This window comes from Elephas maximus, chromosome 2 (genome assembly GCF_024166365.1).
Source record: "Elephas maximus indicus isolate mEleMax1 chromosome 2, mEleMax1 primary haplotype, whole genome shotgun sequence".
NCBI lineage: Eukaryota > Metazoa > Chordata > Mammalia > Proboscidea > Elephantidae > Elephas > Elephas maximus.
In genome coordinates, this window is record NC_064820.1 from 56,737,636 (window position 1) to 56,762,943 (window position 25,308).

At 36.7% G+C, this 25,308-nt stretch overlaps 1 protein-coding gene across 1 annotated transcript in view; it reads left to right on the top strand.

The window, feature by feature from the left end:
* Window positions 1-1,376: 1,376 nt before the first annotated feature.
* The window catches only part of NDUFS4 (NADH:ubiquinone oxidoreductase subunit S4), a 155,114-nt gene continuing 131,182 nt past the window's right edge, over window positions 1,377-25,308 (top strand). The window contains exon 1 of the mRNA XM_049863702.1: window positions 1,377-1,501. Coding sequence (XP_049719659.1) covers window positions 1,404-1,501 — 98 coding nt within the window. The 5' untranslated portion in view covers window positions 1,377-1,403. The remainder of the gene's footprint in view (window positions 1,502-25,308) is intronic.

The window sequence follows — 25,308 nt, forward strand, 5'->3', positions numbered from 1 at the left end:
TACAACTTGGATGGATCTCAAGAGCATTATGCTGAGTGAAAGGAGTCAATCTCAAAAAGTTACTTACTGTATGAGACTATTTATGTAACAATCTTGTAATATCAAAATTATAAAAAATGGAAACAGAGTTTCAGTTACCAGGGGTTCGGAGGATGGTTGTGACTATACAGTGATAGCAGAAGGCAGATCTTAGTGGTGATGGGATAGTTCTATATCTTGATTTGCAAACTGACACATGTAATTAAAATGACATAGAACAATACAAATGTATTATACCAATGTCAATTTCCTGAGTTTGACATTAGGTTAGAGTTATGAAGGATGTAGCCAATGGGGAAATCAATGAACGGTGCACAAGACCTCTCTGCACTATCTTTGCAACTTCTTGTGAATCCATAATTATTTCAAAATAAAAAGTTTCTAAAAAAGTTTCTTCGGCGACATCTATCCTTCGTTTTCCTTCATTCTGTGTATTTACTCTTGCCCTGGGAATGGCTTTCTCTCTCTTTGACCGTAAATCTTTTTTCTCCCCCTTTCCCTTTTGTATTCAGCTTTCCCATAATTGGCCATAGTGCAGAATCAAGTCATCTCCCGTCTCCTTATTAATTCTATTTTAAAAATAAAGATTATGTTTTAAATAAAAGTATAAAGCAGGAATGCTTTTTTTTTTTTAAAAAAAAAAAACCCTTAAAAAGCAAAATCCACAAACTAACCTGATTTTATTTTATATGAGCTGTAGTTAATTATCGTTCTTAAGGTCAATAGCTCATAATACAAACACGTTTTTAACACTTGTCCCAGAAACAATTTTTCTTTCATATGCACTGAGCATCAATAATATTCTTGGATTTTGATCAAACGATTTACTGGGGAAATAGTGATATCAAATATTCTGTTCTGTTGGTTTTTCATATAAATCCACGCATCAAAAATATAAACCTTTGCCAGGCCATGTGTCCAGATTTTTCGTTTGGAAAATATGATCATTGCAAGTACAAAACATCAAACCGGATACAGCCCTATCCTGAGGGCTTGCAGACTGAATCTGGCAACACTTTGGGAAAGTAGTATTCGGAGTCCTTTGAAAAAGTTATAAGTTGCAGGTGTTTAAATTTTCAAGTATTTTCTTTTGGTTTTTCATTATCATTGTAAATAAATAACCAGTCCTAACAACTAACAAGGACTACAATTTATGGGGTAATGTTTATATCTAAGGAATTTTTGTGTTTTTCTTTCTTACCTTTTTCAATCAAAACTTTCATCTCTTTTCTTAAAACCCAGTATTAAAAAAAAAAAAACTAAACCCCACCCCCGTTACGTTGCGGAGGCCCAGGCTTGAGAACGAAGGAAGTTAGTCCCTAGCGGTGATCCGTACTCCCATCCTGGTGTTTGACTGCAGCAAGATGGCGGCATCCTCACTGTCAGTGGCGCTGAAGCAAGCGTTGTCGGGGAGAAGGGCAGCTACTGTAGCTGCCATTTCCGTTTCCAGGGTTCCGACCAGGTAACAGGATTGTCAGACTTCTTCAAAAGCTTTTCGGGTCCCTCCACTTTTGCGGAAGTCTCTGCTTGCAGTTTCTCGGAGGCCTCGGGGAAGCGTCCTCTGCTGACCCTTTCCTCGGGAGAGTGCGGGCGGACTTCAGACTAGATGCGATTTTGGGGTGCTGGCCAGGCGAGTGGGGGTGTGAATGGAAAGAGTGGGAGAAGACCTTTGGCTTCTTGGAAATCTTTAGCCTGTAGCGGAGGGAGAGAGTCTGTGAGGAGTGCCCGTGGCTGGAGCCGCGGGCCGAGCCCTAGCTCGCAGCAAAGGGGAGGAGTCGCACAGATTTTTCTTCCCACTTTTCACACTTCCCTCCATTTTTCACCTGTTTGCCTACCACTCAAATCTTCTCTCCCTTCCACGGCTTTTCGTGTTATCGATTGGGTTTCTGAACAGGAAGATTGTTTTATTTATCAGTCTGCTTGGGAGGAAAGCTTGTTTGGATTTCAGTGTTAGTAAAACCATCACTGCTCTTAGTATTGGAAGGTAATTTTTAAAAGGCTGGTAGTAATTCCAGGTGATTTTCCATCCACACTTTTATTACAATCTTACAGTAATTTAGGGATTTTTGTTACTTGTCTTGAAGAATTTTTTTTTTCTGATGGTGATTTTTTTTTTTGCTTTATTTCTTTTTCCATTTCCATATTTTCTCAAAATTTCCAGATTTTACAATAGTACTAACAGCATGCATACACTCGCGCACACACACACACAGACGATAGCATTTTTATCTAACAGGTAGTAATATGTTTTATCGGTATTTTCATAGCCCGTTGGTATAAATGATTTATATTGAGTGTTCACTGCATGTTGTAGAGACTACATTAAGTGCTTAGAATAAAGATAGATTGGATGGAGAGATGTGAAGGAGGTGCGAGGAATGGGGGTGGTTAAAAATGAAAAAGTGAGTGTAATCAAATGCTAATTAATTTAGTGTTATATTAAATAAATGTAAAGAAAATGCAGAGAGAACCAGAGTTAATGAAGAAGAATATTTGAGATGAGCTTTATTAAGGTTTGAGATAGTGAATGTTGGGTGAGGAAAGCAGACGGTGTCCTAGGTAGGGTCAGTGACTTGTGAAAAGGCTTGAAGGTGATAGGTAGAGAGCTATGTAATATAGAATTTTTGAGAAATAAAGGTGCTAAAATTGGGGAAAGGTAAATGGTAAGTTTGTAGTTAACGGTTGTACATATGGGAAACTTGAGGAAGGGGAAGTATTTCTCTAAGGTAAGATATCTCACTGACTAACTTAGAGTTGAAAGAGAGGTGACCCAACTTAATTCTTTTTCTCTTAGACAATATGGGGATTAGTTTGCATTCCCAAATAAAATGTACCCACAGTAACCCTAGAACTGAAAACAAATTTGAAGGGCCCACTGATGCATGGTTAATCAAACCATGGCTATATTTTTTTTTTAGCTTAAGTCACAGCCATTTTGTCAGCAGTTATAATAGTTGATGTTAAGACAACATTCGATTTTGGAAACTGGTTGTAATTATTACCACTTACTCAAACTTAAGAGCTTCTGCTTGCAAATGTGGTATAAGAAATTTTAAAACAAAATTTCAAATCATATCAGATGACCTCTCACCTTGGGGGAAATTTAAGATCCCTGTCCCTTAAATAATATTTCCTTTTCATCCTTAAGCACTCTTTCCATTATGATATGAGGATAATGAAGATCTGAAAAAGTTGAGTGGAAAAGACCAATTAAGAGAAAAATCTACATCTAAAATTCATCTTATTTTAATACTTAGAAAAATTTTTGTTAATGATGTAACAATTCAGATCACTTAAGGAATAAAAAATGAGAGAGAGTGGAATGAGTAAGGCACATGATAAGGTGGGGAGTGAGGAACAAATATAAATATTGAAGAAAAGGAATTATCAGTAGAAGAAAGGAAGCAGTCAGCTGCTACATCAACTCCTGTATCAACTAACTACACTATACCAGTAAAAAACAAAGCAAAAAGCCCGAAAACATAGACATATAAGAGAGAGAAATAAATATTTAAATAGTGTGGAAGGTGGGAAATCCTCAGAGGGTGTTAATGACTGTGATGGGGACAAGGTGTTAATAGGACCTCTTTGTGAGGCCTATTTTGTGCTCCACTTTCTGGCTCCATTTCCTTTTTCTGTGTCAAATAGGCCAGTGTGAAATTATGAGTCTGCAGGGACTTCCAGTGAAGGAGAGGTCAGAGGTCCTAAGGTTGGCAGGAGTTCTCTGTATATTTCAACTTGATGGGAAACGGGTTTAGTCCAAATTTAAGAAGCATTTAGGACATTTAAGATCAGTGGGTTTGTTCCTACATCAGATAAGCTGGAAAACAAGTTCTTGACCAAGAGGAGTGACTTTACCTGCCTTTGATATGCCATGCTGTGAGATGGGCATATCCCTGGTTCTGGCTGCTCTTTCAGTCTAGATCCTGAAATGAAAATAACATGGAGCAAAGCAGAAGCCAACCCTTGTTGGTTATAAAGAGTGAGTGAGAAATAAACCTCTGTTGTAAACCACAAAGTTTTTTGTTTGTTGATTACCCAATGCTCCCCCTTTCCCTCCAGCAAATACATAGTTAGGCATGAGTGGAGCCCTGGTGGTGCAGTGGTTAAGTGCTATGGCTGCTAACCAAAAGGTCAGCAGCTTGAATCCACCAGCTGCTCCTTGGAAACCCTATGGAGCAGCTCTACTCTGTTCTGTAGGGTTGCTACGATCGACTCTATGGCAACGGGTTTTTGGTTGTAAAGGAAAGCAGGAAGCCATTGGCAGTATTTCTATTAATAGTCTCATCAGTGAAAGCCAAGTAGGCACTAACCTACGTAAATAGGAGTATGAAATATGTGTAATACATACTCTTTTCTATTTGCGGTGCGCTGAGTTTAGGATATTCAACTAGCACACTCTTCTGAATTGAAGTTGTCTTATTTTTTTTATACTCATATTACTCCTTGACAAGTGTCCTGACTCTGCTTTTGTATTCAAATTAAAAAAAAAAAAAAAGATGGAAGCGTAGCCATGGAACATGAGAGCTTTTTCGGAATAAGAGCCAACTATAATTATTAGACTTTACCTGATGTTTTTAAAAGTTAGTAATACATGACCTTAGTGGAGAAGATGAAGTATCTTGGTTCCTATGTAGTATCAGTTAAAAGACACCTGTGTATGGAGGTGGGTTGAGTGCAGAGTAAGACAACATCAAATGGAAAAGCTTCTAAAACAGCATATATCTCTTGGTAATAGTTGCGAACCATTTTTATGGCTGTTTATTCTTCATGCAAATTAGTAATAGCAGCTTACGTTTATTTCAAGCTTACTTGAAGTATATTAGCCACTGTGCCAAGGATTTTACCTGTCATGTATTCCTATGGCCTCAGAAGTTCTTATTTTGATTTTTCAGAAGAGGAAACTGAGGTACAAAAATTCAGTTACTCAAGTTTGCATTGCTAGACAATATTTCGATTTAGCCAGTCTAAAGGAATATGTTTACTTTTCCTGTGAGATGGTACATTAAAACCTCGATGCCTTCTCTGCTTTTTCTCCCTTTTTGTAGGACATGTTCTTTATTTCAGACTGTCTGATGCTCTTTACTTTCACTCAACTGTTGCTTTTGTCTAGTGAGGGTTGCCAAGTGAGGGATTAGGTTTTTTGCTTCGTTTTTGGTAGCTAAGGATTTTTCCCTAAATTTCTTAATTCTTTTGTGAGAGGCTTTTTATAGGTGACATTATTATACTTCTCTTACTCTGTTAAACAAAATACATATAATTTATTGTTAAACAAGGTGTACTGAGCATTTTGGGTTTTTTTTTTCTTACGATCATTAGGAAAAAACACTTACTGTATTCTCCTGCCTATAAGAACTGTTAGGGTATCTGCTGTGCTTCTTGATTCCTTGTGCCTGCTTTTTAGTAGTGTTTTTGTATCCTTTCTTCACCGGCTTGCTTCCCGTTAGCAGTTTCACCACCCCTTTTCATTTATCATGGGCTTGAATATCAAGCAACTAAACCTGATACAATTTTGTGTAAAATAAAGTAGGCTTAGTGAAGCTCTGATGATGGCCAAAGTTTACTTTGTTTTGATTAAAGCGTTGAACTCTTTTAGGGTTAATTGATAATTACGTTTAATACATGAGCTCTGATTATAACTTTTCTTTTTTAGTATGCAGGGCCTGAATACCCTGATGGAACCTGATTGTACCTGAATAATTCAGTAGCCACATCCCTCTTAATGCCTTTCATCTAAATATTTGGATATTTTAGCAAACTATTTTCAGTCTTTTGTTCTTTAAGATGTGAGAGCAGTTCAGAATTCCAAGTTCCAGGTTCTATTCTGTTTATCTGCTATTGAGTACTTCAATGGGTGCATACAACTCTTATGTTCTTTAGAAGTAGTTATGTGCTTCAATGTAGCCTTTTCTTCTTGCCTAGACCTACTAGATTTATTCTTTCCTTTGTGGGATCATTCTCCAGTTCAGTGGTTCTTAAACCTTTTCTGTGCATCACAATCACCTGTTGTGTTCAGCAGTAAAAAAAATTCAGATGCCTTGGTTCCAACCTATATTGGTTCAGTAAATTTAGGTTGAGGCTGAGCTCTCTGGTGATTCTGTTGGGAAGCAAGGTCTGAAAACTGCCTTTTTTTTTTGAATAGTTTCCATACTGTATCTTGAAAGAAATACATTTTTCCTATGAGTACAGTGGGGGAGATTTCCAGAAACAAACAAAATGCTTCCCTTTTTGCATATTTACCTAATCTAAATTTTGTGCTTTCCACTCTGCATTGCATAGGAGCTTTTTCTTGGAGAAACTTTCCTTGCAGGCAAAGCAGGTATTTTGATAATTTTGGAGAAAGCAGACCATGTTATTCCCTCTCTAGAGACTCTTCTTCCTTTTGGAAGGTCTCAGGTTTAATATTGCACAGCTGTTGAACTCTGGCCTTCAAAGTTTTAAGAAAGTATTTTATCCTTTAAAATGGAAATGTCTTTTTAAGGGAGGTGGTCTTTGGCTGGATATAGTTCTCTAAGAAAGTTTTGTGCTTCTCTAGAGTTCTTTTGTTTCAGTGATTTCTTAGAATTGTTTCAGCTGTTCAGAGCACTGTCTCAGTAAAGATCTGACTGCTTTTGTAATATGTTTTGCTGTATCCTTAACAAAGCTAGATGAAGAGTTTATTTCTTTGTGTTTTCTAGGACTCAAAAATATGTTCTTTCCTTTATTCACCCACTCCATACATAAGTAAATGGTCCTTGAATAGGGCTTACTAGACAAAAGATCCTGTTCTAGATGACTGTTCAGCAAACCATATGCTTCTCCTAAAAATGTCAGTCTTGATGAGCTTTAAAGTGAATACAGATGTTTTGGCTCTTTTGAGGACTACCACTCTTTGTGTGGAAAGAGCACTTCTTTTTCAAGAGATTTCTTCAATATACTTAGAGAAATTTGCATGAAATTTGTATTTTATAACTTTAGTCTTTTAAGTATAATGAAATTAGACTTAATTAGACATTAGTAATTTGAATTTAAGAAATTAGTTTTAACATTCTTAGTACAAATAAGATTTGGAGAAATAAAATAGGTCTCATAATATGGCTGTTGTTAAGATTTTGCATTTATTTGACCCTTTAAAAATTTTGGAACACAATGTACTTTATAATATTTACTTGTGTGTAATGAAAGGTGATATTTTGGCAAAAAGAGGTACCTTCGTAGATGTTCAGTGCCTTTTATCTTGGTAGATAACTTTTAAAGTTATAGTTCACAGATTCATATAATGTTTGAGTTGGAAAAAACTCTAGGATCATCTGGTCCGATCCTTTAGTTAATGCAGGAGTCTCTAGAACTTCCTGCCTCTTGATTGTCTAGCTGTCGAGGGAGATAACGTGAATTTCTGGTAGCACTGGAAAACACTCTGCACTTTCAGACTCACTGGTAAATAATGCTTACTTTAATATTGTATAGAACAAACCTTTAAATAATTGAAGATATTTGTCATCACTCATTCTCCTTCTAAGTCTGTACTCCAGGCTTAGTACCTCCAGTATTTTGATATTTAATAATGGCCAGATTTTGTGATACCTTACTACCTCTTGGTACTCTCTAGGCTGTATTACATTTTTTTTTTCCGTAAAATTTAATGATCAGAAAACAAATATTACAACAAATTCATTTTTAGATGGATGTTTTGTCTCTAACATGTTATAATTAAAAGTAGGCTGTATTATATTTTGTCATTATCTTTGAACTATAAACTGTTAACAAAATGAGATTATCCGTGGTGTTGGCTTGGTGAGCTGAGATTGAACTAAATAAAAAACAGTGGACTCTAGTTTCAATTAAAAAACAAATTAAAAAAATTATACAGAAAAAATTCACTTCTTTTCTCTAACAGTTGTTAGAATTTTAACACATGTAGAGATTTGTTAAACGTCACTGTAATCAGGGTTTAGAATAGTTCTATCATGCTACAAGACTCCCTCATGTTACCCTCTCCCATTCCTCTAATTCCTGGCAACCATTATCTGTTCTTTATCACAATAGTTTTGTGATTTTGAGACTGTAGTATACATAGAATCATATAGTATATAACTCTTTGAGGTTGGCTTCTTTCAGTATAATGCCTTTGCGATTCATTGAGTTGGGTCTATTGATAGCTAGTTTTTTTTTATTGCTGAGTAGTATTCCATTGTATGAGTGTACTACAGTTTATCTATTCACCCATTGAAGGATATGTGGATTATTTCCAGTTTTTGGCAATTATAAATAGAGCTAGTATAAACATTTGTGTGTAGGATTTTTGTGAACGTAATTTCATTTCTTCAGGGTAGATACCTGAAGGGAATTCCTAGGTCATATGTTAAGTGTATGTTTAACTTTATAAGAAACTGCCAAACTATTTTATAAAGTGGATGTACTATTTTGCTTTCCCATCAGCAATATATGGAAGTGTTAATTGCTCTACATCTTTGTCAACATTAGTATTCTTAATATTTTTTATTAAGTATGTAATGTAATGGTATGTCGTTGGGTTTTTTTTAACAACTTTATTGAAATGTAATTTAACATACCATAAAATTTCACTCATTTAAAGTGTTCAATTAAGTGGTTTTTAGTATAGTTACAGAGTTACACAACCATCACCACAGTTTTAGAACATTTTCATTACCTCAGAAGGGAACCTTGTACGCATTAGTGGTCACTCCCCATTTCCCCCCTACTCCAGCCCTAGGCAACCACTAACCTACTTCCTGTCTCTATGGATTTGCCTATTCTGGATGTCTTAAACAAATGAAATCATGTAATATGTGGTCTTTTGTGACTTTTTGCTTAGGATAATGTTATAATAGTTCATCCATGTTGTAACATATATCGGTACTTCATTTCTTTTTATAACTGAATAATATTCTATTGTATGGATATGCCACATATTATTTATTCATTAGTTGATGGACTTTAGGGTTGCTTTCTACTTGTTTGGCTGTTATGAATAATGTTGCTATAAACATTCATATACAAGTTTTGTGTTGACACACGTTTTCATTTCTCTTGGGTATATATGGCGTGGAATTGCTGGATTTTGTGGTAACTGTTAAACCTCTTGAGGAAATGCTCGACTGTTCTCCAAAGTGAATGCAGCATTTTTCATTTCCATCAGCACTGAATGGTGAGAGTTCTTAAAATATTATGGATACAAGTCCTTTATCAGATAGTTGTTTTGCACATATTTTCTCCCAGCCCGTAGCTTGTCTTTTCATTCTCTTTAGCAAAATAGAAGTGCTTAATTTTTGATGAGGTCCAGTTTATCAGTTTTTTTTTTTCTTTTATAGATTGTGCTTTTGGTGTGATATCTAAGAACTCTTTGTCTATCCTCAGGCTCTGAAGATTTTTTCCCTATGTTTCCTTCTTGAAGTTTTATGTTTTACATTCAGATCTATAAACCATTTGAGTGAACTTTTGAATAAACTGTGAGGTATAAGTCCAAGTTAATTTTTTTGATTTTTGATATGGATGTCCAGTTGTCCCAACACCATTTATTGTAAAGACTTCTTTTTCCATTGAATTGCTTTTATCTTTGCTGAAAACCAATTGACATTGGTTTAGGCCTATTTCTGTGCTCTGTATTCTGTTCCGTTAATATTAAGTGTCTGTCTAGTTGCCAGCACCACACAGTCTTGATTACTGTAGCTTTATGTTGTTGTCGTTGTTGTATGCCCTCGGGTTGATTCAGACTCATAGTGACCCTATAGGATGAGGAAGAACTGCCCCACGGGGTTTCCAAGGAGCAGCTGGTGGATTCGAACTGCTGACCTTTTGGTTAGCAGCCGCAGCTCTTAACCACTGCACCACCAGGGCTCCCATAGCTTTATACTGATTTTGTACTAGCTACGTACTATATTTTATGTACTGTAATTGAGTAGTTGTGATTCCTCCAACTTCATTCTTCTTTTTTCGGAATTGTTTTAACTGTGCTAGTTCCTTTGCCTTTCCATGTTAATTTTAGAATCAGCTTGTCTGTATCTACAAAACATCCTGCTGGGATTTTGATTGGTATTGCTTCAAGTTTATAGATTAATTTGGGGAGAGTTGATATTTTTATGATATTGGTAAATATGGTATGTCTCTTCATTTACTTACTGATTTCTTTCATTAGTGTTTCAAAGTTTTGAACATGCAGATCCAGAATAAGTTTTGTGAGATTTGTACCTAAGTACCTCAATTTTGGTGAACTGTGGTAAATTAGCATTGTTTTTAAATTTCAGTTTCTAATTTACATGCTGTATGTAGAAATGTGACTGGTTTTTATGTGTTGACCTTTTGTCCTGCAACTTTGCTAAATTCATTTGTTAGTTCTTTTGGATTTTGTAAGTAGGCAATCATACAGTGTGCCAACAGGGACGATTTATGTCTTCCTTTCTAATCCATATACCTTTTGTTTTTGACTTCCAGAAGAATGTTAAATATGAGTGGTGAGAGTAGACATTCTTGTCATTTACCAATCTTAGTGAGAAGTATTCAGTCTTTTGCTGTAAGTCCTTATGTTGTTGTTGTTAGGTGCCGTGGAGTCGGTTCTGACTCATAGCTACCCTGTGTACCACAGAATGAAACACTGACCAGTTCTGGGCCATCCTTACAATCATTGTTATGCTTGAGCCCATTGTTGCAGCCACTGTGTCAGTCCATCTCGTTGAGGGTCTTCCTCTTTTACTTTACTTGGAGGAGGCAGCTTTACCCCAGTTGTCTTTTGAGTGCCTTCCACCCTGGGGGGCTCATCTTCTGGCACTATCTCAGACAGTGTTCCACGGCTATTCATAAGGTTTTAACTGGCTAATTCTTTTCAGAAGTGGACTGCTGAGTCCTTCTTCCTAGTCTGTCTTAGTCTGGAAGCTCAGCTGAAACCTGTCCTCCATGGGTGACCCTGCTGGTGTTTGAATACTAGTGGCATAGTTTCCAGCATCACAGCAACATGCAAGCCCCCCCGGCATGACAACTTCAGTCTTTTCTCCGTTTATCATGATGTTGCTTATTGAAACATAAAAAAACGCCTTGTCATCGAGTCGATCCTGACTCATAGTAACCCTACAGGACGGAGTAGAACTATCCTGTAGGGCTTCCAAGGAGCGCCTGGTGAATTTGAACTGCCAACCTTTTGGTTAACCACTTAACCACCACGGTTTCCATTATTGAAACGTAATCTCATGTTATATTTTAAAAATTTGAGAAGATAATGTTAGCATAGTAATTTAAGTGCATGAACTCTGGAGTCAGGCTGTTTTTGTTGATTACGGTCGAAACTACCTGGGTTGGAATCTTTGTTTCACCACTTATTTCGCTATGTGGTCTTGGTCAGCTCTCTCAGCCTTAGTTTTCTCATCCGTAATAGTGATAAGGGAATAATAGTATGCACCACCCAAGACTGTTATAAGGCTTAAATGAAATGACGGTCATTAAGCACCTAGCACTGTGCTAGTGTGTTGTAATGGGTTAATAACTACAACTGTCATCATCATGAATATTAATAACGCTATAAGAAGAAAGCAATGTGTGATACCAACTTGGCGCTCTAGACTACTTGGGAGCAAGAGCTTCTCTGGGCCATGGGGGGTAGAGATTAAAACAGAAATTTATAAAAGCCACTTTAGTACTGAAGGTCAAATGGGTTAATCTTTGTTAGAGGAACAACAGGTTGATTTACATTTATTGAGTTGTAGCAAATCAGTAAATGTATGAAAAACAGCAGCTGGTCAGGAAATACTTGAGAGGCAGCAGCAGTCAGGGCAGTCAACCAGTCAGCATCTCAACTATAGAGTTTTCTTTAAATTTGAGATTGTTACAGGTAACAGATAGGACTACATGCTCACATCCATGGATTGGCATATATTTCCTCTTTACTGATATTACTCAAAAGATTCAAGGGTAGTTAAGAGGATTTTTCCCTTAACACTTTAAAAAGGTCTTTTGCAGCAGATTTTCCTAGTGCAATACATCCTTTGATTTCTTGACTGCTTCTTCCATGGGCCTTGACTGTGAATCCAAGTAAAATGAAATCCTTGACAACTTCAGTCTTTTCTCCTTTTATCATGATGTTGCTTATTGAACCAGCTGCCTTTTAGGCTCTTATTCCTGCCCCTCTCTTATCCCCTTCCCGACTCTGAGAGATAACTGTGGTACTAACCTTGTCTTCCATGTTATTAAGTTGTCTCATACCATTTTACTGGCATAATTAGCATTGGGATCACTACGTTACTCTGAGGTTTATTTCACAAATTTCAGTTTCTTCTTCCCTTAGTTGAGACTTAAAACGTTGTTACTCTGTTGCAGATGAAGTTCATGGTTTAAGTCCATCTTAATTACTGCTTGTAAGTGCCCGCTCTTTAGAGCTCAAGTTTTTATTTTGGTCCCAAATTGAATCTTTTGGTTTGGAGTTCAGAATGTTGATGTGGCCACCTCCCTTAGTAATTTCGTTCTAGTGCCCTTGGCTTTAATTTTGGGAAAAGCTGCTTTCCATGCTGTTAGTTATATTCTTAGCCTTCTCATACTTGAACTACTTTATTGGATCCATCAAATCAGTCTAACATAGTAGTTAGGAGCTACATTCGTGTCCTAGTTGTGACACTTCCTAGCTTTGTGCCTTTTTTGTGCCTGTCTTCTGTTGTATAAAATGGACATAATAATTCCTGTTTCATAAAGTATATAAAGTGCTTCTTAGTTTACTTCCTGGCGTGTGCTAAAAAAGTGCCTAATAAATTGTGGTGACATTATCTTTGTTGTCATCATCATCGTTAATATTATTATTTCCTTTTGTGGCTTCTTTTCTTTTTTGTTGCCTTTTTCCCCTTCACTGCCTTTTGTTCCCCCACTTTGTAAATCTTGCCTGTTTGGTTCCTCTTCCTGGATTGTCAAAGCATCCTGAATTTTGTTTTATACATTTGCAGTATCGTAAGTATATAAAAGAATTTTCTGCACCTAGCTTTTTCTAGATTATGACCCCCCCATGTACTCCATAACCCAATGTGATCTATCTGTAGCACCCACCATTATAATGAAATAGCTTTCATCAAAGTTGACAATGACCCTATTGCTACGTTGAATGTACTCTTCTCAGTCCTTATCTTACATGACCTTTGCAATCTAAAAAGATGACTTTCTCATTTTTAAAACATTCTTATTTTGACTTCTATTTTTGCTTTCTCCCTTCTTAGGCCCATTCCTTGAACTGTCAGTGTTTCTCTGAGTTTGACTTATAGCTTTTTGCTGTTTTTTTTTTTTTTTAATTTTAGTACTATTTTATTGTGTTTTTGGTGAGAGTTAGCACAGATTAGGTTCTCATTTGACAATTTCTGTACAGTTTGTTCAGGGATATTACATTTCTCACAATGAGTGAACGTTGTCTTTCATTGCATTCTTTGTTCCATTTCCAGCACTCTAGTTTCCCAGCCCAGTTATCTTCTCATCTTTGCTTTAGAGTAATTGTTGGTCTTTTGACCTCAGATATTATTATTATTTTAATACGGCATCATACTCATGGGTAATATCCTTTATTTTGTGTGCCACTTTTTTATTTCCGAAAAGGTAGCCTCATGGGAAATTTCGGTTCAAGTATGTCAGGGCAGTCTCAGGGAATCTTCTGGTCTCAGCTGGTACAGCAAGTGTGGATGTTTTAGGAGTTCAAGTTCTGCGCTTTTCTCCCATTCTGTCAGTGTTCATCTATTGTGGCCCTGATCAGAATGGTGAGTTGTAGTAGCCAGGCACCATATAGTTCTTCTGATCTCAGGATAAATGAGGCTATGGCTTGTGTAAGCTTTTAGCCCTGTAGACTAGTATCTTCTGTGACACTTTGGTTTCCTTCATTCTCTTTTGTTCCTGATGAGTAGAGACCAGTAGTTGTATCTTAGATGGCTGCTTGCAGGCTTTTAAGACCCCAGACACTATTCACCTCACTAGGATGCAGAACATGAACTTTGTGAACTATCTTACGCCAGTTGACTGAGTTGTCCTGAGTCTCTTAAGGTGTTTGGTTATGTCTGAGAGGTATCTGTAATTGTGTCCTTTATGAATATATTGGTGGTCCCTGACTTATGATGTATTTCAGTAGCGAAGAACCACACTTACGACCGTCTTTTTTTGTCCATCTTCTCTTTAGAAATATGTAGTACATACAGTGTTGGAGCATGTAATTTGCTGATGTTATCATTCTCAGATATTCACTCATAGATGTTCAAAGAGCAGATTTATAGAAGTATTTGTAATAAAAGGCAATAATAATGAAAACTAAGGAAAAAAAAGGTATTCAATTTAGGTCAGAACTGAATTACAATGCAGGCGTTGGAACTGAACCCTGTCGTAAATCGGGGACTACTTGTATGTGCCTGCACACACATCTTTACTTACACATATATATCATTACTTATGCCTACGTGTATGTATACACCTGTACCTACTCATACACCTGTATACCTATACACATACATATGTGACGATATGCTCATTTTTTTGGTCATTGTTAGTGTTGTTGCCAAATTATATATGTCTCATTCTTTAGTATGGGTATCCTCTTCTCTTGAGTGCTTCTTAGCGATACTTACTATACCCACATTGGTGTTACTTTTCCCATCTCCAAAAATAACAAGTATCTATAAGGCATGACCCCTCCCCACCCTTTGCTGGTAACCACCAATGAACTTTGATTTTTGTGTGTGTGTGTATATATATGTGTGCATGTTGTGTATATATACAAGTGAGATCATATAATATTTGTTCTTATGTAATTGACTTATTTCACTTAGCATTATGTCCTCCAGATTCATCCATGTTAGATATTTTGCAGACTCATTCTTCTTCTTAATGGTTGCATAATATTTCATTGTACGTAAGTACCGCATTTTGCTTACCCAATCATCTGTTGATGGATATTTAGGTTGTTTCCATTTTTTTTGCTATTGTGAATAATGCTGCAGTGAACATGGGTGTGCAAATATCTGTCCAGGTCCCTCTTATTAGATCTCTTAGGTATATGCCTAGGAGTGGGGTTACTGAATCATAAGGTATTTCTATTTCTAGATTTTTGAGGAAGCACTGTACTGTTTTCCATAGTGGTTGTACCATTATACAGTCCTACCAGCGATGGATAAGGGTTCCATTGTCACCACATTCCCCCCAACATGTGTTGTTACCTGTATTTCTTCTTTTTTTTTTATCAGTGCCATTTTGTTGTTGTTGTTAGGTGCCAGTAAGTTGGTTCTGACTCATAGCGACCCCAAGTACAACAGAACAAAACACTGCCTGGTCCTGTGCCATCCTCACAGTCATTATGTTTGAGCCCATTGCTATAGCCACTGTGTTTGAGCCCATTGTTGCAGTGCCATTTTAGTCTGGGTGAGTTGATATTTCATTGTAATTTTGATTTGCACCTCTCTAATGGCTAATGATCATGAGCATCTTTTAATGTGTTTGTTGACTACTTGACTGTCATCTTTGGTGACATTCCCATTTTGTTGTCCATTGCCCATTTTATAATTGGGTTGTTTGCCTTTTTGTTGTTGAGTTGTTGAAATTTTCTGTAAATTTTAGAGATTAGTAGTTTATCAGATATGTAGTTTCCGAAAATTTTTTCCTAGTCTGTAGGCTGTCTTTTTATGCTCTTGATAAGGTCTGTTGACGAGCATAAGTTTTTAAATTTTTATGAGGTCTCAGTTATCTATTTGTAGTTACGTTTGTTATCCTGTTTTTACAGACAGTTATGCCCCATTGTTTTCTTCCAGAAACTATAATTTTAGACTTAACATTTAGATCTTTGATCCATTTTGAGTTAGTTTTAGTGTATGGCGTGACGTATGGAACCTGTTTCATTTTTCTGCAAGTGGATACTCAGTTTTATCAGCGCCATTTATTGAAGGGACCGTTACTTCCCCCATTGAATGGATTTTGACCCCTTGTTGAAAATCAGTTGTTCATAAATGGAAGGATTTATTTTTGGGATCTAAATTCTGTTCCTTTAGTCTGTGTGTCTGTCATTGAACCAATACCAAGCTGTTTGGATTAGAGTGGCTGTATGGTATGTTTTGATATCGAGAAATGTTAGGCTACCTGTTGTAGTTTGTTCTTTTTCAAAATTGCTTTGCATATTTGGGCTCTCTTTCCTTTCCAAATAAAGTTGGTCATTAGTTTTTCAATTTCAGTAAAGAACGTTGTTGGTATTTATGTAAGAATCGCATTGTATCTGTAGATCACGTTAGCTAGAATTGACATTTTCACTATATTCAGTCTTCTAGTCCACGAGCACAGGATGTCTTTACATCTATGTAGATCTCTTTTGGTCTCTAATAGTAGTGTTATAATTTTCATTGTATACATCTTTTATGTTCTTGGTTAGGTTAATTCCTAGATATTTTATTATTTTGGGGGCTATTATAAAAGGTATTATTTTCTCGATTTCCTCTTCAGAGTACTGCTTGTTAATGTGGAAGAACCCAGTAGATTTTTGTGTGTTGATATTGTACTCTGCAGTGTTGCTGGATTGTTTCCTTAGCTACAGCAGTTTTCTTGTGGAATCTTTAGGGTTTTCTATGTATAGGATCATGTCATCTACGAATAGAGATAGTTTCACTTCTTTTTTTCCGATATGAGTACCTTTTATTAGCTCTTTATTCGTTAAAAATTATTTACATTATGTATTATGTAATACATATACATAAATACGTGACATATGTTAGGAAGCATGATGACAAGATGAATTCCTGTGAATTCACTATCCAATTTAAGAACGGATATTTATTCTTTGTATGCTCTGTGGTAGACTGAATAATGGCCTCCCAGATATGTCCATGTACTAATCCCCAGAACCTGTGAATGTTACGTCGGCAAAAATGACTTTGCAGATGTGATGAAGATAAGGATTTTAAGACGAGATTATCCTAGGTTAGGCTGGTGGTTCTGATGTGATCACAATGGTCCTTATTAGAGGGACTTAGGAGGAGTCAGAGGAGAACGCAACGTGAGATGTAAGCAGAGAGTGGAGTGATGTGATCACAAGCAAAGGAATGCTGGCAGCTCTAGAAGATGGAAGAGACAAGGAAGAGATTCTCCCCCTGGAGCCTCCAGGATGAACCAGTTGTGCCAACACCTTGATATTAGCCCTGGAAGACTCATTTCAGAGTTGTGACCTCACAACTGTAAGACAATAAGTTTGTGTTGTTTTAAGTTACTAAGTTTGTGGTAATTTGTTACAGCAGTAATAGGAAACTAATACACTCTCCCTGTATCTCATTGTCTACCATGACTATTTACAGTAAAGCCCAAATTGCATATAGCGCATTTCATCATACGTAAATTCAACATACCTGCTTGGCAACCTAAAGAGGGTACCTATGGTCATTGCCGTTGAGTTAGTTCCAACTCGTAGTGACCCTATAGGACAGACTAGAGCTGCCCCCATAGGGTTTCTACGGCTTTTATGGAAACAGACTGCCACATCTTTCTCCTGGTGAGTGGCTAGTGGGTTCAAACCACCAACCTTTTGGTTAGCAGCCAAGCTCTTAACCACTGCAACACATTCTAAAAACATTTTAGGTGAAAGTGACACCTGTCATTATTCTACTTAGTGGTCATTTAGTACTCAGCCAAAGAAACAGTATTTTCCCAGCATATTAAAAGATAGGATATCTGTCTCCATTGGTGGGTCCTTCCTAAAGGATTTCCAAGAATAATTTTTACTATTTGAAATTTTTGGCTAACACACTGGCTTTAGGACCTGATCATTTATGTAAGATGTTACTTTGCATCTTTTTCGTGAATTCTAGATGGTTAGATTAACCAGGGGAACCCTGGTGGCACAGTGGTAAAGAGCTTGGCCACTTACCAAAAGATCAACAGTTCAAATCCACCAGCTGCTCCTTGGAAACCCAATGGGGCAGCTTTGCTCTGTCCTTTAGAGTCACTATGAGTCAGAATCAACTACCCAGAAATGGCAATGGGTAGATTAACCAGGATATCTTCATCTGAATTTTTTACAGACATCTCAAACTCAGTATATACAGAACAATTTGATGATTATAATCTTCACCACCACTTCACTCCCCAGTTGCTGTTACCAATACCCAGCCAGTTTCCTAAGCCAGATATGCATGTGTCATTCCTGTCTCTTCCTCCTCTTAGACCTCATATCAATTAGTCATTAAATCCTAGTAATCATTTCCCTAACTTAACCGAAAAAATTCTGCCCAGTTCTGCTTATCCTCACAGTCGTTGCCATATTTGAGCCCATCGTTGCAGCCACTGTGTCAGTCCCATCTTGTTCAGGGTCTTCCTCTTTTTTGCTGACCCTCTATGTCACCATTATATTATTATATGTATGCTATTATTAAAAAAAAGACCTGTTGCCATTGAGTCGATTCTGACTCATAGTGACCCTATAGAACAGAGTAGAACTGCTCCATAGAGTTACTTAGGAGTGGCTGGTGGATTCGAACTGCCGACCTTTTGATTAGCAGCTGTAGCTCTTAACCTCAGCACCACCAGGGCTCCATTTATGCTATTATAGAACAGTATAAAAACTAAAAAATAAAATTTTACGGCAGCAGCCCCTTAAGTAGGATAGTATTTTAGTCCACCCCCCCTTATGAAATAATCATTAAATATAAATGACTATAATGGACTATAATCTTGCAATTACCAAATAGTGATGACTTTATAGTATTATGGTGCTTCCTGCTTCTTCCATACTATTAAACAGTAGACAGTATTGCAGGCTTTATCTTAGGACAATATTTACTAAAATGTGTACGTGGAATTCTGTCAGCTCTTTGCATGTTTTAGGTTTTCACTAGGTCTTTCTAGTGTTTTCAGTTAAAGAAAGAATGGTAATAGTGGAAATATGTATTATAAATTTAGATACTTGCTGAGAGTATTTTCTGTACTGTTTACTGCTCGCTATTATGCTAAGATTTTACAATGTCAGAGTGCCCAAAATGCAGAATAAACCCAAATTCTGAGATTGAGAATTACGTGTTCTTTTGTGATAGCCCACATTAAACAAACCACATGATTTTATTTTGTCAAATTTAAATTCTTTTTATTTTAGAAATAAAAGCAATAAAAAACGGAAACTTTGAGTTTAAAGGCATTTTGGAATATAGTAGGTAGTGTTACATTTCACCATTTCATGTAATTTACTAGAAAAAAATTGTCGTTAGGTGCAGTGGAGTTGGTTCTGACTCGTAATGACCCTGCGTACAACAGAATGAGACATTACCGGGTCTTGTGCCATCCCCATTACAATCGCTGCTGTTTTTGAGCCCATTGTTGCAGCTGCTGTGTCAGTCCATCTCGTTGAGGGTGTTCCTCTTTTCTTCTGACCCTTTACCTTACCAAGCATGTTGCCCTTCTCCAGGAGGAAGATTAGGAGGAGTCAAAATAAGAAGCATTGGCGAAAATATATTTGGGAAAATAAAGAATTCTTGGCTTTTCAACCAGAATTTAAACTACTGGTCACGTGGTACTATACCTACCTTTAGAAATATGAATGTGTTTGCCAAGGCTGTACCACACATAAACCAAAAACTTGGTGCTGTCCAGCGATTCCAGCACGTATAATAGGCATTAAATTTGTGAATGAATCAAAGTAATATACTAGAAAAACTTTTTTAGTTCCCCTTTCAACCTTGGGACATAGGATGCTAAGTGGAAACAAATGTATCTGGGCAGCATAGGCAACATTCTCAAAGAAATTTCTCCTGATAATCCCTCTCTACCCCCATGCCCCACAGTCCTTCTCAGCATTGAAAAGTACCTTGAAGATACCTTTGTCATAGAAGTTTACTTAGCATTCAGACCAATGACACAAATTATTTATGTGTCTGCCTTCCCCCAATGAACTATAAAATCTTTAAAGCCTGCTGCTGTTTTTAGCATTGTATGTAGATGGGACATAGTAGATGTTTCAGTAGATGTTTGATGAATTGAGAATAGGAATTAGAATCTTAGTATCTGTTTTTATGTATATATGACAGTTCAACTGTGCTTTTTGAACATAAATACACTGTTTTATAGTTGATAGATAGTTAACTTTTCCCAGGTCTTTCGAACTTCTTTTCAAAGAATATTTTGTTATCTGGATATTCACCAACATAACGAAAAATATTTGAAAGTTACAACATCTTCTTTAGGTGATTATTTTTAAAAGATGGAATATTATGAAAAGTCAGTGGGAAAAGCACTTGTTTCGTGTCTTGGTTTCTTATTAATTAGATTGGTTTTGTGATAAAAATAAATTGTATGTATAATTCTGACAACATTTATTAAAGAGCCATAGACTTAAGTGTTTGGTTTAAGTAATTTACTGAGGGGCATCAGTGGGAATTACTCTGTTCAGGCCTAGTAGTCTGCAATTTTATTGTCTGGATTTGGTTAATCGTATAGTGATTGTTGAGTTTTTCTTGAATGGTATAAAGGCCTGTAAAACTATTAATTGACTAATAACAGACTGTTTTCTTCATGAAGCTAACCACCATGAAGTTTTGTATGTGTGTCTGTTAATTTATTTTCATGTGGATTTGGTGATTTTATGCATATACATAAAAGTATTTTGTTTCTTTTATCGTTTTAAAATTCTATTTGAATTTTCTCTGAAGTTTAAACAAATAAATATTTGTTATAGATGTGAATTATTTAAAAATATGTTGTTATTACTTGCCGTGAAGTTGATTCCAACTCATGGCAACTTCATGAGGGCAAAGTAGAACTGTTCCACAGGGTTTTCAAGACTGTGACTTGCTGGGAGCAGATCGCCAGGCCTGTCTTGTGAGGTGTCTCTGGGAGGGTTCGAACAACCCACCTTTAGGCTAGTAGTCAAGCACTTAACTGTTTGTGCCACCCAGGGACTCCCATTAAAAATATATACTGTTATTCAAAGTAACACTGCTTTACTGGGGAGTGTAGAGTATTTTCATTCTTTGTTTTGTTAACAACCCACTTCTACTTACAGTAATTTATTACTAAATCTTTCCTTGATTGTGCTTGATTTAAACAAAAATAACTATTCTAGAACAGGTCATAGAAGGCAAACTTTTACTGCAGCTGCTGAGGGAAAGGAATTATTTGTTAATGTTGTTAGGTGCCATTGAGTCAGTTCCAACTCGTAGCAACCGTACAACAGAATGAAACACTGCCTGGTCCTATGCCTTCCTCACAATCACTGGTATGCTTGAGCCCATTGTTGCAGTCAACTGTGTCCATCTATTTTGTCGAGGGTCTTCCTCTTTTTCACTGACCCTGTACTTTACCAGGTACGATGTCCTTCTCCAGGGACCGGTCCCTTCCGTTAACATGTCCAAAGTATGTGAGATGAAATATTGCAATCCTCACTTCCAAGGAGCACTCTGGCTCTATTTCTTGCAAGACAGCCTTATTTGCTCTTCTGGCAATCCATGGTATGTTTAATATTCTTCACTAACACCATAATTAAGACATCAGTTCTTCATCAGCCTTCCTTATTCATTGTCCAGCTTTTGCATGCATATGTGGCGATTGAAAAGATTGTGGCTTAGGTGAGGCGCGCTTAGTCCTCAGAGTGACATTTTAGCTTTTTAACGCTTTGAAGAGGCCTTTTGCATTAGATTACCAAATGAAATCCATGACAATGTCAATATTTTCCTCATTTATCATGATGTTGCTTATTGGTCCAGTTGTGGGAATTTTTGTTTACTTTATGTTGAAGTGTAACCTGTACTGAAGGCTATAGTTTCTGATGTTTCTTCAGTAACTGCTCCAAGCCCTTTCCCCTTTCAGCAAGCAAGGTTGTGTCGGCATATCACAGGTTGTTAATGAATCTTCCTCCAATCCTGATGCCACTTTCTTCTTCATATAATCCAGCTTCTCAGATTATTTGCTCAGCATACAGATTGACTAAGTATAGTAAAAGTATACAACCCTGACACCTTTTCTGATTTTAAACCATGCAGTCCATCCTTGTTCTATTTGAATGAATATGTCTTGGACTGTGTACAGGTTTCGCATGAGCACAATTTTAAGTGTTCTGGAATTCCCGTTCTTCCCAGTGTTATCCATTGTTTGTAATGATCCACACAGCTGAATGCCTTTGCATAGCCAATAAAACACAGGTAAATATCTTTCTGGTATTCTCTGCTTTCAGCCAGTATCCATCTGACATCAGCAGTGATATCTCTCATTTCATGTCCTCTTTTGAATCTGGCCTGAATTTCCAGCATTTCCCTGTCCATATACTGCTAGAACTGTTTTTGAATTATCTTCAGCAAAATTTTACTTGTCTGTGATATTAATGAAACTGTTCAATAATTTTTGCAATCTGTTGGATCACCCTTCTTTGGAATGTGCACAAATATGGATCTCTTCCATTCGGTTGGTAGCTGCCAGGTAGCTGACTTCCAACTTTTTGGCATAGACGAGTGAGTGCTTCCAGCATTGCATCCATTTGTTGAAATATCTCAGTTGGTAATCTGTCAATTCCTGGAGCCTTGTTTTTTTTGCCAGTGCCTTCAGTCCATTGTGGATTTCTTCCTTCAGTAGCATCAGTTCTTGATTACACGCTCCCTCCTGAAATGGTTGCGCGTTGACCAGTTCTGTAGTGACTCTGTATTCCGTTCATCTTCTTTTGATACTTTCAGCGTCATTTAATATTTTGCTCATAGAATCCTTCGGTATAGGCTTGAATTTTTTCTTGAGTTATTTCAGCTTGAGAAATGCTGAGGGTGTTCTCTTTTGGTTTTCTAAGTCCAGGTCTTTGCACATTTCATCATAGTATTTTAATTTGTTGTCTTGAATTGCCCTTTGAAATTTTCTGTTCAGCACTTTTACTTCATCATTATCGAACAGTTTGCTTTAGCTACTCTGCATTTAAGTGCAACTTTCAGTCTCTTCTGACACCCATTTGTTCTTTCTTTCCTGTCTTTTTAATGACCTTTTGCTTTCTTCATGTATGATGGCCTTGATGTCATTCCGCTACATGCCTGATCTTCAATCATTAGTGTTCATTGTGTCAAATTTGTTCTTGAGATGGTCTCCAAATTGAGGTGGATGTATTCAAGGTTTTATTTTGGCTTTCATAGAGTTGTTTTAATTTTCTTCAGCTTCAGCTTGAATTTGCATATGAGCAAATGGCTCCTGACTTTGTTCTAATACTGAACTTTTCCATCTTCTCTTCCACAAATGTAGTTGATTTGATTCCTGTGTATTCCATCTGGCCAGATGCACGTATATGGTCATCGTTTATATTGGTGATAAAAGGCATTTCCAGTGAAAAGGTCGCTGATTTTGGAAAATTCTGTTATTCGATTTCTGACATCATTTCTATCACCACCAAGGCCATATTTTGCAACTACTGATCCTTCGTTTCCAACTTTCATTCCCATCACCAGTAATTATCAGTGTATTCTGATTGTGTGTTTGATCAATTTCAGACTGCAGAAGTTGGTAAAAATCTTCAATTTTTTCATCTTTGGCCTTAGTGTTTGGTGTATAAATTTGCATAACAGTTGTTTTAACTGGTCTTACTTGTAGGCATGTGCATATTATCCTATCACTGATAGCATTGCACTTCAGGATAGATTTAGAAATGTTCTTTTTGACAATGAATAAAACACCATTTCTCTTAGAATTTGTCATTCCCGGAATAGTAGACCATATGAATGTTCAATTCAAAATAGCCAGTACTAGTCCATTTCAGCTCACTAATGGCAAGGAAATTGATCTTCAAGTGTTCTATTTCATTTTTGACAACTTCAGTTTTCTTAGACTCATACTTCATATGTTACACATTCCAATTACTAATGGATGTTTGTAGCTGTTTCTTCTTATTTTGAGCCATGCCACATCAGCAAATGAAGGTTCTGAAAGCTTTACTCCGTTCAAGTTATTAAGGTCAACTTTATTTTGAGGAGGCATCTCTTCCCCAGGCTTATTTTCAGTGCCTTCCAACCAGAGGGGCTTATCTTCCTGCACTGTATCAGATATGTTCTGCTGCTGTTCGTAAGGTTTTCACTGGCCAGTTTTTTCAGAAGTAGGTCACCAGTCCTTCCTCCTAGCCTGTCTTAGTTTGGAAGTTCCACTGAAACTTGTCCATCATGGGTGATGTTGACAGTGTTTGAAATACCAGTAGCTTCCAGCATCACTGCAACGTGACAAATTGACAGACAGACAAGTGGTGGTTCACAAATTTAGTGTTCTAATAGTACTTTTCACTTTTTATTATTAAATTTTCCACACATGCAGAAAAGCTGTTTAGAATATAATAAATATGTAAACCTAACACCTAGATTCAACATTGTTAATATTTTGCTGTGTAGTTTGCTCTTACATTCGTTTTGCTCACGCTCGTATATGTATATGCATACATGCACATACATACACACACTTTTTTTTTCACGTGAGCCATTTTAAAGTAAATTATAAATATGGTATCATTCTATCCATAAGTAGTTCTGTTTTTTAAGGTAAATTACCCCCCTGTATTTGAAGGATTTTAAGCGGAGGAGTGACATGATTGGATGTAATTACTTGGTGGTGTGGAAAATGCCTTTTAGGGAGATCAGACTAGAGGCAGGGAGGCCGATCAAGAAATATTGAATTAGTACAGGCAAGACGGAGTAGGAGTGAAGTAGAGTAGTAGATATAGTTGGGAAATATTTAGTATGTAAAACTGGTAGTACTCTGTGTTGGTTAGGAAAAGAAAAGTTAGCTGTTGACATTTGTTTATAGAAAGCCTGAAAGTGACATGTTTATTCATCTTTTGTAGAGTTCCCTTTCCTCTGTTACCGCTAAATAAATCAGTCCTGCTTGTTATTGGAGAGCTGGAGGGAGAGAATTGAATATTTATTAGGTCCCACTTTATGCCAGCACTCTATGCCAGTTATTTAGCATGTTACTTAATTCTCCCAGTAACTCCGTGAGGTATTATTATCCTTATTTTTGCAGATGAGGTAGTTGAAGTGCAGAGTTGTGAAGTAATTTGCTTAAGATCATATTGCCCTTCAGTGGCAGATGTGGAATTTTAACATAGGTCTAACTAACTCTGAAGTCACTACATGCTCATTTTCTAAATCGTTCCATGAGGTGAAAAAAAAAAAAAATTGATGTTAGTGATTTCTTTTCTTCTAAATGTATTTGTGTTTATTCTTATTATGTAATTATCAGCCTTTATGCAACAGTATGCCCAAGAGTGCTAGATTTGCTGATGGACAAATACTTTATCTTTGAATTGAAGAGTAAGCTTTGTTTTTGATGTAGTGTTGCCAGATGATGAAGGCTAGCCTGTTC